Source organism: Saccostrea echinata, unplaced genomic scaffold (genome assembly GCF_033153115.1).
Source record: "Saccostrea echinata isolate AGI-Se365-2 ecotype Australia unplaced genomic scaffold, CSIRO_AGI_Sech_v1 ptg000058l, whole genome shotgun sequence".
Classification (NCBI taxonomy): Eukaryota; Metazoa; Mollusca; class Bivalvia; order Ostreida; family Ostreidae; genus Saccostrea; species Saccostrea echinata.
Window position 1 is genome coordinate 412,543 of NW_026889807.1, and position 13,879 is coordinate 426,421.

Sequence of the window (13,879 nt, forward strand, 5' to 3'; positions counted from 1 at the left end):
CTTTCAATGAACATTTTCAAAAGTAGAAAGTTATCTATGGGAAAAAAGGGCAGCCCCCCATCCCCCGATGCTACGTGTCTGAATAATTTTGTAATACATGTACTTTCTTAATCTGTGGAAAAAAATGTTACAAAAACATTAAAGTAATAACTTACAATCATATTTTATAAAGGTATCATGTGTCATCTTAAAATTTACTAATTGGAAGTAAATACAAAATTAAAACATGACAACAGCTATCGTGTTCTAAATTTTATATTTACTCCCACCCGGTAACTTCATGAATTAGAACAAATCAGAAAAAAAGATTTGAAGAGAAATTGCAATAATCGAGCCTAACCCGAACTAAATTAAATGATCCGGACTCGAAATATAATTAACAATTTCACTTTCACAATAAAAATAGACTTTTTAGCTGCAATATATTTATAAATAAGTTTAACTTATTAAGCAAGTTGATTTCTCATTGTTAACTACATCAGAATGATAAAATTTGCTGATGTTGATTTTATCGTGTTAATTTCAGTCGGGTTGAAAGTGCAAATTGAACATCAGATTTTTTAATCAAATATCTCAATTAAATCAATTTGAAAAGAAGAATTTCCCAACATTTGTTTTGTATATGAAAAAAAAACCCTTATTTAATGTCTTCTTTTATATTATAAAATTGGAATTGAAATAATTTGACGTCTTTCAGAAAACTATCGAACAATCATACTCTCTTCGAATGTAGGATGCTTAAATTTGCATGATGTATGTCTTTTGTCGGATGGCAGAAATTAAAAAAAAAAAAAAAAAAGAGTTTATTGGTCTGTAGACACGACTATAAAGGGTTGGGATGTGGATAAAATATACAGATTGGTTAAAAGGTGAATAGAATAAGAGAGTAAAAGTTAGCTGATTGACAGATCATATTTCAGAACAGGATCTGTAGCGACACGGTCAAAGACTAAAATATAAACCATAACGCTACACATCTGCAATACAACAAATACTGAAATTTAAATACATGTGCTAAGAAGTTTAATTTTGAACCAAAAGTCTAGGTCTGACTTATAAATTTTGAACTTTTATTGGAGAAGAAATATAGTAATATTGAAACAATTCGTACCTTAATTAGTGGTAATTCCGAACTTTTTAATTTGCTATTATATTAAGTCATATAATAAAATAATGATCTATTCTTTAGCGCGGGGATTGGTAGAACGGGGACGTATATAGCATTAGACGTCCTGAACCAGATAGGAAGAAAGACAGGAAAAGTAAACGTAGCAGAATATGTCAAGAAGATGAGAGAAAACAGGATGAATATGGTCCAAACCTACGTAAGTTCTGATTAAATACACTGAAAAAGAGCTTGAGTTCTCTGTATTAAAGTCAAATGAGTCGTCATCTTTTCTGTTCTTCTGATGTCATACTTTCATACAGATCTTAAAATTAAAAAGTAAGAAAATTTTATACTTTTTTTTCAAGAAATCCAGACTAGACATCTATGCGGAACACAATGGAGATATTTTTAATCCATGTTCTTTGACATATATATAACCGCATATCTTAGACTAATTGGTATTGCACTATAATTCGACAGAAAAATCAAACAAACATACAAACAAACAAATCAAATTAGTATATTGGAAAGTCGCGAACTAATTCGGTAAATTATTTAAAGCGAAATATAAATCAATAAATAGATAAAGAAAAAAAAATGCAAGCACATGGGTGGAAAGGATAAAACAATACAGTTATTGCACCTCTTAAAACATGCATAAAAAGTCTAGAAGTACTTGTATGGGTTATGTCCGATTGTCATGATATTAAAGCGATATCGAGGAGACAAGGTCAATCAGCAAACAGAACATGTAAGCAGTGAAATAGCAGTTTGTCTCATTTCTATGCAATTACTCTTTTTTTTTTCTTCCAAAATCTCCTTTTTAGAGGGGTGGTAGGGGGGTTCTCATTATACGTAACGTGGCACTTTTAACAGTTTAAGGTATTCGACCCATAATAGCCTCAGATTCAATGAATCTGAATGCATTAGGGATCTATATTGGCTGAAAACTAAGTATATTTAGACATAATCTTCATGTTTTAGTATCAATATGTAAGAGCGGAAGGTGTCCTATTTTTTGACCTTGACCTGTCCTTGAAGAGTTATCCCCCTTTGTTTTTAATCAATAAAAATCAATTTAAAAAATCATTAAAAAAATAGTTTTCAATCCTTTTTATATTCCTAATAATTCAATACATCTTTCCACCATAGCATTTACCGATATTCTCAGTATTTCAATTTTTATTTTCAAAAATTTGCTTGTCCCCATAGACCTGAATGCAATCTTCATCAATCAATTACTGCTTAGGTAATTACATTTTTGAAAATTTCTCTTGGTAAATCCTTTTCTACTTTACATGATGGATATTAAAGATTAAAAAACTAGGTCCTAATTATGGGTCGGATACCTTAAACAATACAATTGATTTATATTAAAAAAAACCCATAACGTTTGTTTGTTTATTTATATGTTTTGCAGGAACAATACATCACCATTTTTCTTGCGTTAAATGAAATATTCAAATCCCCGGTGAATACCATGACGATTGCTGACTTTACTAAAATGGCGGAAAATATTGCATCTGACAAACCTGTAAACCACAGTGCGCTTCGAAAAGATTTTCAGGTAAAAAATAGAGATACGATGTACGTAAGATATTTTTTTTTTATTTCTTGTCTATAAATGTATAAGTGAAGAAAGGTTTATTTCAAATATAAATTAAAGTTTGAAGGTTGGCATTTGCCATCAGTTCATTTTAGAGAAGGTTTGTGTTGACAAAAATTGATTAAAGGAGGAAAATACATTGTTGTAAGATGGTAATAAGTAAAGAAGAATAACTTTGGTGAACATTGAATATCAAATGTGTGCAAGTGTGCGAACGAATGTTAAGCAGCTTTTTGAAAGAAATAAACATAAAATGAAAGACCTTTCTGTTAATTTTCTGAGTATGAAAAAAAGGAAGTACAATGTCAATTGTAAGCTGTTCTAAAGATTGCATTAAAAAAAAGAGAAAGAAATTGATGTTGAAATCCTTATTCGTTATGCATTATGTATTTATTCATCTAGTTACTGATGAAGATACGCCCTGCCTACACAGAGTCTGACTACAAGTTAGCTAATCAGAGCTCGCGAGGTTTACACTCCAATGCCATATTACCACGTGCGTGTTCATGTAGTCTAATTTGTGTATATATCATTTGAATACAGTTTAGAAGAGTTACATTTTTATTAAGTTAATATTTCTTTTCTTCCTGTTGATGTATTTTTTAAAATATTCATTATATATATCAGACACCTTTGGTATAGCTTTGAAATTTTATCAGTTATTTTCTTTTTTTCAAACAGTGGACAAATATAGCCTCCACCTTTCATCAATTGTACCGAGACGAGGCAATTTTATCAATGCTATATGTGTACCAGTAAGTCCACTGTACAACTAAGTCAATGAATTAAATTTAATTTCCATTTATCATATCTAAATAATAAACGACAATCTTGTACTCATGGAAAAAGAGAAGAGAATCGTATATTCCATTTTAATGTAAAATATAGGTTATTGAACGTACTAATCATTTTTAAATACTCTACGTCATGCGTATCTTGAGCATATATTGGTATCAATGATAAATATGAGTTATGTCACTTACAGATTTTGAATAAACATTATTATGATCAGTCTTATTTTCCTCTCAGATCTTACTTTTACCTCGCTTCTTTAATCCCTTTCGCTGAAAATAAAAGCACAGCATCAACTTACCTAGACAAGACAATCCAATATTCATAAGGGATTAAAACATATAAAATTATTGACACAATATGGGTATTTTTTAAAGTTTCTAATGTTCTAAACACACTCCATATATCTATGATCATAGGCACCGTAAACTCAATTTTTATAATTAAAATTTCCCATTACTTTTCAAGCAATTGCTTTATTCGTCCGTATTTAAAATATAATAATTTCTTTTTATAGCTTTGATGCTGTGGTATTGAGACATATTTAAATATTTCATGGGTCAAGATCATTCCGGTTGAAAACAAATTAGAAAACACTTGGTATTCTATGGGATTTTGATTTTGTTGCTCTCGACCATAATAAAGACATTACAGAATTGGAAGTTGTTAATTGTGTCTAAGGGTAAACTTTAGTATCAGTTTTAAACTACATTTAATGTATTTCTCAATAGTCGTTTGTCAACAGTAGAGGATTCATAGTGACGCAATATCCATCGACAGAGGACGCTGTTGACTTCCTGCGCCTGCTCAATGATCATGAATCTGACATTGTCATCTGCATGGACCCACTTAATGAGATTGAATCGGTAGGCAAATGCTCAAAGTATCATACTTCGATATTTAGGATTATGAATTGCTCTAATCAGACAATGTTTAATTTGAAAACTATATATTAAATGTTGTAATTTTATACAAATTCCTGTCAGTACAATATATATTTGTAAATGATTGAATGTATTGAAATCCAAGACATCTGTACTATCTTTACGATATGATTTCTGAAAATTTTAATCATACATTGGCTTATGTTTCTCAACTCTCAGCCGTATCTATTTTCAGAGCAAAGCATGGTTGCCAAGTCCCTCTTCCTATAAATCAGTCCCTCCTTTTACCGTTCACTGTCAGTCTAAATCCGGAACTGACGTCAGAAATACCACCATTCACATCCTCCAGAAAAATGTGATTAGAAGCTAGAGCATTCATTATGTATATGCATAAACATTTTGCAAATGAAGTAACAACAAAAAATCTAGGAATTGACATTCAGTATCAAAATCAATGTTTTATGCAGGAATTCCTTTGCTTTTAAATTCAAAACAATTCTAACAAAATAGCGATTCGTGATTGAAAAGCTTGATCAATCAAAGCAAAAATATTTTCTAAGAATTTCATTTTAGAGTGAAGAGGAAGCTCATTCAGTTACGATCTTAGAACCACAGATCTGCATTAAAACATCCGAAAACTCTCAAAACACTTTCCAACTTAGAAGTTTGGTATCTGAGGCTTTAAACCTGAAGACAGAAAATCCTATTACGATCTTCAGCAGGTTTTGTTTTCAGTTAAAATTAAGCATTTTAATGGACAATTGAGAAAGAACTGATCAACAAACTATATTTATGTATAGTTATTTAAAAATCAATCATGCACGGCATTGGAATCTGTCTGACCATACTTTACTTGAATAATTTTGGTTCAGGATATGTAATATTCACATGATTGGATTAAAGTTAGCTGGTTGTTGCAATACATCTTTTTCCCCTTATACATGTATTTTTCTTTAATTAGTGATGGAGCGTCTCTGTGTGGTGTTTTCTGTGCTGTCTATAACGTGATACAACAAATAAACATGGAAGACAGAATTGATGCTTTTACTGCCGTCAGACAGCTACAAGTTCGAAGACCAGAGTTTTGCTCTAAACTTGTAAGTCATTTGAATTCATATAGTGTTTCTTTTATCATTATTAAATCATTAGAGTTTAATCTTCCTAATCTAAATTCTCTCTTAAAAATCTAAATTAGCAAAATATGTATAAAAGATAATATATGTTCATAGATAAAACTGTAAAATATGATGTTCTGTTGGGACCACTCGCTCCTTCGTACTCTCGCCTTTAGGCGAAATTGTGAGAGTGCGAAGTTGCGAAAGCAAAAAAAGCTAACTTAATTGCGGAGATGCGACGGCGAAGATGCGCAAGACAATTAGTGTTGATGATTACCTTTAGTGTTTGTACACTCGTATGAGCTTACATGTATTCCTTTTTTTTCTTTCAAATGGCAAATCCTGTCTTCAATTAACTGCTATTCTTTCCTGGAAGTATGACAAACCTCCTCTAGTTTCGAATTCTTAGTGTCTCCGTACAAAAAGGTTTTGAAAATAATTAACAGAATGTTAAGAACCGAATCGAATTATATATACATGTAACTTCTTAGACTTTTGTCCACCTCATCGTGATTTTAAGTAGGTATTTAATTACTTTACTTCACTTAATTACTAATGTCTGCTACCCCTTTTGGGACATAGGCAGCTTACAAGATTCCTCCATGTCCCTCTATCCTGAACAATGCTTTCTACCTCTTTCCAGTTCTTGCTCATTCTTTTGAACGTCTACCTCCAAATCTATCCGCAAGGTGTCGATTTCTTGAGATAAGAGTAAAATAATTGAAATTTAAGGAATATTCTATTTAAGGTATTTGACGCATATTAGGACCTATCTATCCTTAAATATCCATATAGTATAAAATGCTCAATATTATTTCAAAGCATTTTAGAGAAGAAAAAGATTTAACAGGATTTTTTTTTTTCAAAATATGTAATTACCTAAGCAGTTATTAACTACTAAAGGGTGCAATGTGGTCTATAGGGACAAGCAAATAATCTTGAAAAATAAAATATTAATTCTTAGATTATCAATAAAAACTGTCGTTGAAAGATCCATTTAATCATTAGGAATAAATAAAAAAAAAAAAAATGAAGAATATTTTTTTCACCAGATAGATTTTGTTAGAGTTGATATTTTTTGTTAATAAATGCAAAGGGGTTAACTCTTTAAAGACAGGACAAGGTAATATATTAGGACATGTTTTGTTCTTACATACTAATACCAAAACATAAAAATTAAGCATGGATATTCTTAGTATCCAGTCCATACATATCTGTTATGCATTTAATTTCATTAAATCTGAGGCTATTATGGGTCGAATACCTGAAGATGTCAGTTAGAATGTGATTACTTTTTTTTCGTTAGGAATTATTTATTAGTAGGAATGTAAAATCATGTATTTTTTTTTCTTCAGGATGAGTATTGTCTTGTCGTTAAAACTGTTTATGACTACATTCAGAGTTCCACGGAAAACATGTACTGTAATCAGTTGAACTGATGAATCACAATGGCAGATTTCTGAAAGTTCTGTTACGTCACGATACAATAATACCGAAATTTGCCTCTTTGCAAATCACTTTAATAACATTTCACAAGATTCCACTTTATTATGATATTTAGTTGTTTGTATCTTTTTTTTAATATATTTCATAAAATTTCTACTTCAATTATTATGTATATCCGTTTATATATTTGTCATTTATTTGTTAACATATGTATTACTTATATTTTCATGATTTTAGTTTTACAATTATGTCTATTCATCTTAACCAATGGGATCAATTAACCAATTGGAATCAAGTACAAGTGCAAATAGCAATTATTGGACGTTTTGAAAGGCTAAACATTCAAAGGTGTGTTTATTAAAATTATCAGCAAATAATCGAGATACATCGTTTATCCTACACAAGAAGGCTTACTTTAATTGAATTATTTGTACAGTATATTATGAGCGTTTTGAAAATGTAAATAAATATAGATATATTTTGTTCCATATATTGTTTTACAACTGACCTGAAAATCTGAAAATATCATGGAGCCTGTAGTATGCTATCAACGTGGAAAATTGAATGTTTACTCTTAAGTTAATTTTTGGCTTAAGATGTTATATTTCGTTTTTATACCCCCGCTTTAAATTGGAATCAATTGAAGCAATTTCATCATTCTATACATAGCTGCAAATCAACGATATTTCAATGAATTCCTGATCAAGATAATTCACAATACGATCATTTGTTCAACTTATCCAATGTGGACGAGATAAAAGGTCCACGCGTTTATGTATTCCTAATTTTAATAGGATTGTGTTTTGTTATGCAACTCCCCTGAAATAAAAGGATAATAAATGTGGTTACAACAAAATAAAACGGACTGTTAAAATTGCATCTGTTTTTTTCTTCCTTATGTATAACTTGATTTCTACTGAGAAAAAACTAGCTTTTTTCATGCCGACAAATTCGAATCATAACTTTTAGCTATATTTGTATTTTGATGTATTGATGTCTGCTAGATACGAAAACTTCTAAGATGAAATTTCCAACGGTTTTGAACATTTTTATATATGTATTTAAAATGATACGTAAAAAACTACAATACATCTTAAATTCTGATTAGCAGTAAAATACATACAAGTACCTATCTTACCTATATATATATATATATATATATATATATATATATATATATATATATATATATATATATTAAAATAGAGTTCGTTATAAATGTCTTGCCTTTTCTAAGTTCTTTGCCTATATAGTACTCGGGATTTGACTTATATTACTTATATTACAGTTGCCAAAGAAAATCATCATATGCCGTCTGTTGGATAATGTATACATAAAATAATTAAACTAATTGGGTTTATCATGCTTTGTCTGCAGAAATATCCTACTTAACGTCTGTAGTGATTGAATTAGTATCGGATGAGTTACTTAAAGTGGTCTTGCTAGTGGAAGATTTTCAGCAGAAAAGCAAGCAATGCACAAATATAAATTATACTTATCACTTCTTTAACATTTATTGTGCATGTATAGATGAAAGCATTCATGGTTCAATTTCTTTTAATGTTTGTACAGTACTAAGCAGACACAATTTTACAGAAAGCTGACCCCAATTGAACCCCGGATTCGCTCGGGGTCCGCTAAATGTGACCTCGAGCGAACCCTGAGCACACTCAGAGCGGACCAAAAGCGATCGCCGAAAGCAAGCCCGATTTCAGTAGCGCACCTAGAAAGCGAACCCGTCGTTCGCTACTACGTTACAGAACTGCAAATCAGGATTACGCGATTACCAATCAGCGCGTAGACCAATCGGCATACCGGTTTGCACTTCGTTGTAAATGAAAACATTGTACAATGAGCCATGCGTGTTTATGTCCAATTTAGATTTAGTATTACTAATATTATTAAAATTTTTAATTATAAATCTCTACGTAGCATGACATATTCTGAAAATTATATATTTATTTATTTTTTTTTTAATTTTCATCAATTATTTCTTTTTTTAAAAAAATCGATTAAAACATGTACAGGGATTTTTAGTCATACATTATACGAATTTTTCTTTTCAGACAGGTTGTGTTAAAACAATATATATATATATATATATATATATATATATATATATATATATATATATATATATATATATATATATATATATATATATATATATATATATATATATATATATATATATATATATATATAAATTAGGCCATCTTTAAAAATTGTTTGGTTGTTTTCTCACAACCGCCTGGCTAATAACGGCCTGACTCTAAACTTTTCTAGCCTCCAGGAAACAATTTTTTTAATACATCCCACAAAATAAATGTTGAAAATTTCCCCATAACTACCGACTTAATTTTTTTAACCCAATTCGGGTGGACAAATAAACAGTATTTTAAAGTTGGCCTTATATTTTATTTATTAAGAAACATGTTTTGATTCAATAATTCTTTGTTTCCTTTATTCTATTATTTCTATTCACATTTCAAATTGATCTTTTTCCCGTCTACATGAAAAAAAAAAATAAAATAAATAAAATATTTAATTCTTCTTATGGACTTTTGCGAGAAGCACAGATTTTTACAGTTGACGGCTTACTTTGACATTTAAACCTGCTTTATGTTCGGAGGTACGGAATTGATAATAGATAAGAAAACCTTAATAGTGGTTATAGGTATTTTGCTTGGGGCACTTACATGATTAACTGCTATGCAATCAGCGCAAGAGATGATGGGGGGCTGGATAACATAGCTTTGATTATTTATTCGTGAGGGCTAGTATCTTCTTTCAAACTCATTTTCTGAAGGAATCAAATAAGGAAGAAAAAACATTCCGGAAGGAAAACTAAGCAAGAGTTGGTCAATGTGGGAAGGGAGGGGAGTGAGGGTAGGATGGTTCCCGTTCCCTTCCTAGACAACGCAATATGTGCTTTAAAATGGCCACTTATTATCGTTTAATCAACTGTTAAGCTTAATATTTATATCGCAAAACAGCTTCCGTATACTGTCCTAGTTTAAAAGTAAGACGTCGATTGTAAAAGTCGGTGCTTCTCGCAAAAGTTATATACATGCACATATATGTACGTACATCAAGAAAAAGAGAGGGGAAAAAAATAGATCTATTCAGGTAGTCCGATCTTCAGGTTCCGAAAATCAGGATTTGGATAACTGAAAATGCTTACAAAAATGTCGTTGAATTTTCAATGTAATGTGTATAAAGTTAATCAACATAGTTAATCAGATTATATAGGTAAAATTATCAATTCTCAAATATATTTTCAGGACATGCGAATAAAAGCACCAGCTATGCATTTTGTAATTGAAAATTGATCAACAAATATATTTTACGATAACAAATTATAGGTATCCAGGCATTTGGAAAAAAAATTGCATGTATTTTATACTTATACGGTTCTTTAGTTTTTTTTTTTTTAATTTCTATTTACTTCAACTGTTATATAATAAAAAGTGTAAAACCATTGTGCTATCAGTGTATGACATCATAGATCACTTCCAATTTCAGATCATGCTAATAAACATTCCCTGACAAAAAAAAAAAAAAAAAAAAAAAAAAAAAAAACTCTATAGTTTACTATAGTAAACTTTAGTTAACTATAGTGATAACTTTGACACTCTGACAACTTTGATCTACTAAGGTGATAGCTTTGACATTTTGATTGACTATAGTGATAACTTTGACACTTTGATTTATTAAAGTGATAACTATGGAAACTTTGATTTACTGTAGTGATCACTATGAAAAGTTTGATTTACTATGGTGAAAACTTTGATTTTCTATAGTGATAACTTTGAGAACTTTGATTTACTATAGTGATAACGATGACACTATAGTGATCACTTTGAAACTATAGTGATAACCTTGACACTTTGATTTACGATATTTAACAATAGTAAACTAAAATTAACTATAGTATTTTTTTTTTAGGATTGGTATCTAAGGCTAGATTTCTCTAAAAATGTATTTTTTTTTGTACTTTTATAGGGTACAATTATCAACTTATTACTAAGGCGTTTCAAAGGCTTCAAAGAACCCTGAATAATATTGTATGAAATGAAAATTGTTGCACGAAAGGATTTCAATTTGAAGCCTGATTTTGCGACTTAAAAAAAAAAAAAATACTTTTTAGACTTATCCTTTCGGCCGAGGAGCGGATATTCTTAATTATAAATCGTAACTCGTATTTATTTGTCTAAACTTTATAGCAAGAACACATTTTATTTCGATACGTTCAAATCTGCATTTTGAAGTGTCTTCGCCAAGACATCTTTTCATTCTAACTAGCCTTAAGATTATAAACTTATTCATTGTTTGATAGATTACAGGGATGGAGTCAATTACATAGGAAAATAATTAATTAAATTACAATTACTTGCCCAAAACCTTCAATTAAATTACCATTACCATTACAAGGATTTTGAAATGTAATTAATTAAATTACAATTACTTTGCAAATGTAATTAATTAAATTACACATTACATTAAGAAAAAAACATATAAAAATAAACAATGATAAATAGTCATGAATGTTCATTTATATTCATATAGATTCAGTTCCTTTTTTTTAACATTAAGTAAACATTGTAAAGATGTTAATGAATTTTTTGAATATTGCATCCCCTAACCTACATGAATCTATCAGGTTTAAAAAAAAATCCTCCCACAATGAAAATATTTTACACTGGGGCTGTGTGACGGGAATACATAAATACTGACTAATAGCAAGTTTCAGGGCTTAATTGATCCTTTTTGGTACAGGGCCCTGTACTTTTTTAAATGTGCATTTTTAACTGAAAAAGTTGCAAAATTGGGAAATGTTGTTGACTTATATTTATTTGTTGATTAAAGAGTTAAATAGTGTACTTGTTCTTTAAAAATCATTATAATTTCAAAACATGTTATTTCTATATATAAACAGCATCAAAAAAATGAATTCCGTCATCAGTTTGGAATTGTTACCTAAATTTTTGGGGGAAAAAAGAGCCAATTTTCAACTGGGACACAGTCCTTTTACAGGACCTGGATGTTGTTTTCCCTTAATTCATGTGTCCATTTTTATGCTTTCCAATATATTTATGCTAAACAATGGATGCGTTTTGCCTTGTTTCCTGCTTTTTTTTCATCATCCTAATTAAGCTGTATATTTCAAAATGTTAGTATGTGACATATTGTGTCAACTAATTGTCTTAATTTCCACAATTTTTATAAAAATAGAAAAATTGGTGTTATAACACCAAAATATATACTTTAAAAAGATTTGTGGGGAGACATAGTCAATATGTGTGTACAAAACTACCATTAGGTAAAGTCAAAATGAGTGTGAATTAAATCTCTATGGAGGTTCAGTGTCAATATGTACATGACCCTAGGGCACTAATTAGCACCTAATAATCACTTCTAACACAAGCTGTAGGTATGGCAAACAAAGGATTAGAAGCCATTGGACTAGATGTATTAAGTGCCAATTCATAAATAACTTAATCAAAATTATTAATTTTATTTGTACATTATAAACAGGGAGATAAATATGATTAAAAAGTTTTGAAGAAAATGCATTTTAAAGAGGAAACAGCAATTCACTAAATATAGGAAATATATAAATTCTTCTTTTTTTTTTTTTTTTTTAATTTTTTCATAGACTATTTTGTCCAAAAATCAGTTTGTTTCTTGAATAAAGTGTATGGGATTTTAAAGGGGGTGGGGGGTATTTTTCATTTATTAAACACCAGTGTAATTGAATGCAATTGAAAAGTAATTGTGAATTACATGCTTTTCTCGAAAGTAATTAATTAAATTACAATTACATGTAATTGAAAATTAGGCCAATTACACATTACTTTAAATTACATCGAAATTTGTAATTAATTACTTTCAATTACCATTACAAATTATCATTACCCCATCCCTGATAGATTAGCAGTGGCCATTATGTATATGTATCTATAAGTATAACAATCCACAGAGCAGGGAATGTTCCGTCTTGTTTTAACCGACATTTGGTTCAAGGGTGTATCTCGTTAACATGGTAACGTTGTACCTGAGTATAACAACCCTTACATTCGAACCTTCAATATTTCCCTCCCCAGTCTCTGAAATTACCCTGGATATATAGAGGATATTCAATGTTTTGTAGATGAATATGGAATTTATTTCACGAGTGGGACAGGATTTTTTGATATTTTCACGAGTGCGAAGCACGAGTGAAAATATAAAAAAATCCTGTCTCACGAGTGAAATTAATTCCATATTCATCTATAAAACATTGAATTTTCTGTTTATTACATTTTCTTTGATTTTCCCTTTGTCTCTGTCTTTTCTTAACACAGTGTCATAGGCTTGACGTCATAGTTGAGCGGTTGAGACGTCATAGCTTAGAAGTTGTGTGTCAGATTGAAAACATTGCGTAGCATGGATTTTAGCAACATATTTAGGCAGAATTTGCAGTTTTAGCTCTATCAAGATGCTTAGTTACTATCTCTATCTTATGACAGGCCAGGAATTATTTTTTACTTACTTTGACATCCTTTCACACTGTAAGAGAATATCATTTTTTGTATCCTTTCACACTGTGAGAGAATATCACTTTTATTCAATAAATAAATCACAGTATTTCACTGTTGAAAGTGTAATAAATACGATTTTTTAAAGAAATGATCGTAATTTCATGAAATAAGTTTGAAGACTTTTCCTTTTATTTTTATTAAATTATTTTTTTCAATGATTATGTATATACATGCACATATATTTAATTTCACATCAATTGTCAAATGAGTATGACAAAAAAAATTAACCATATAAACATGCCTTTCCTCGTATATCAAATTTCAATTGAACATCAATTTTTAATAGGGCATTGTTGTTATATAAAGAACTATGACCACAATATGTTAGATTTAAAAATATTGTA

The 13,879-nt window shown here is 29.8% G+C and overlaps 1 protein-coding gene across 1 annotated transcript in view; it reads left to right on the top strand.

Annotated features, from left to right (window-relative positions):
* The window catches only part of LOC133174506 (receptor-type tyrosine-protein phosphatase epsilon-like), a 30,534-nt gene extending 23,584 nt beyond the window's left edge, over positions 1 to 6,950 (top strand). The window contains exons 18-26 of the mRNA XM_061309619.1: positions 1,190 to 1,325; positions 2,529 to 2,675; positions 3,117 to 3,210; positions 3,396 to 3,469; positions 4,238 to 4,372; positions 4,626 to 4,745; positions 4,964 to 5,112; positions 5,352 to 5,487; positions 6,861 to 6,950. Coding sequence (XP_061165603.1) covers positions 1,190 to 1,325; positions 2,529 to 2,675; positions 3,117 to 3,210; positions 3,396 to 3,469; positions 4,238 to 4,372; positions 4,626 to 4,745; positions 4,964 to 5,112; positions 5,352 to 5,487; positions 6,861 to 6,944 — 1,075 coding nt within the window. The 3' untranslated portion in view covers positions 6,945 to 6,950. The remainder of the gene's footprint in view (positions 1 to 1,189; positions 1,326 to 2,528; positions 2,676 to 3,116; positions 3,211 to 3,395; positions 3,470 to 4,237; positions 4,373 to 4,625; positions 4,746 to 4,963; positions 5,113 to 5,351; positions 5,488 to 6,860) is intronic.
* The last annotated feature ends 6,929 nt before the right edge of the window (positions 6,951 to 13,879 follow it).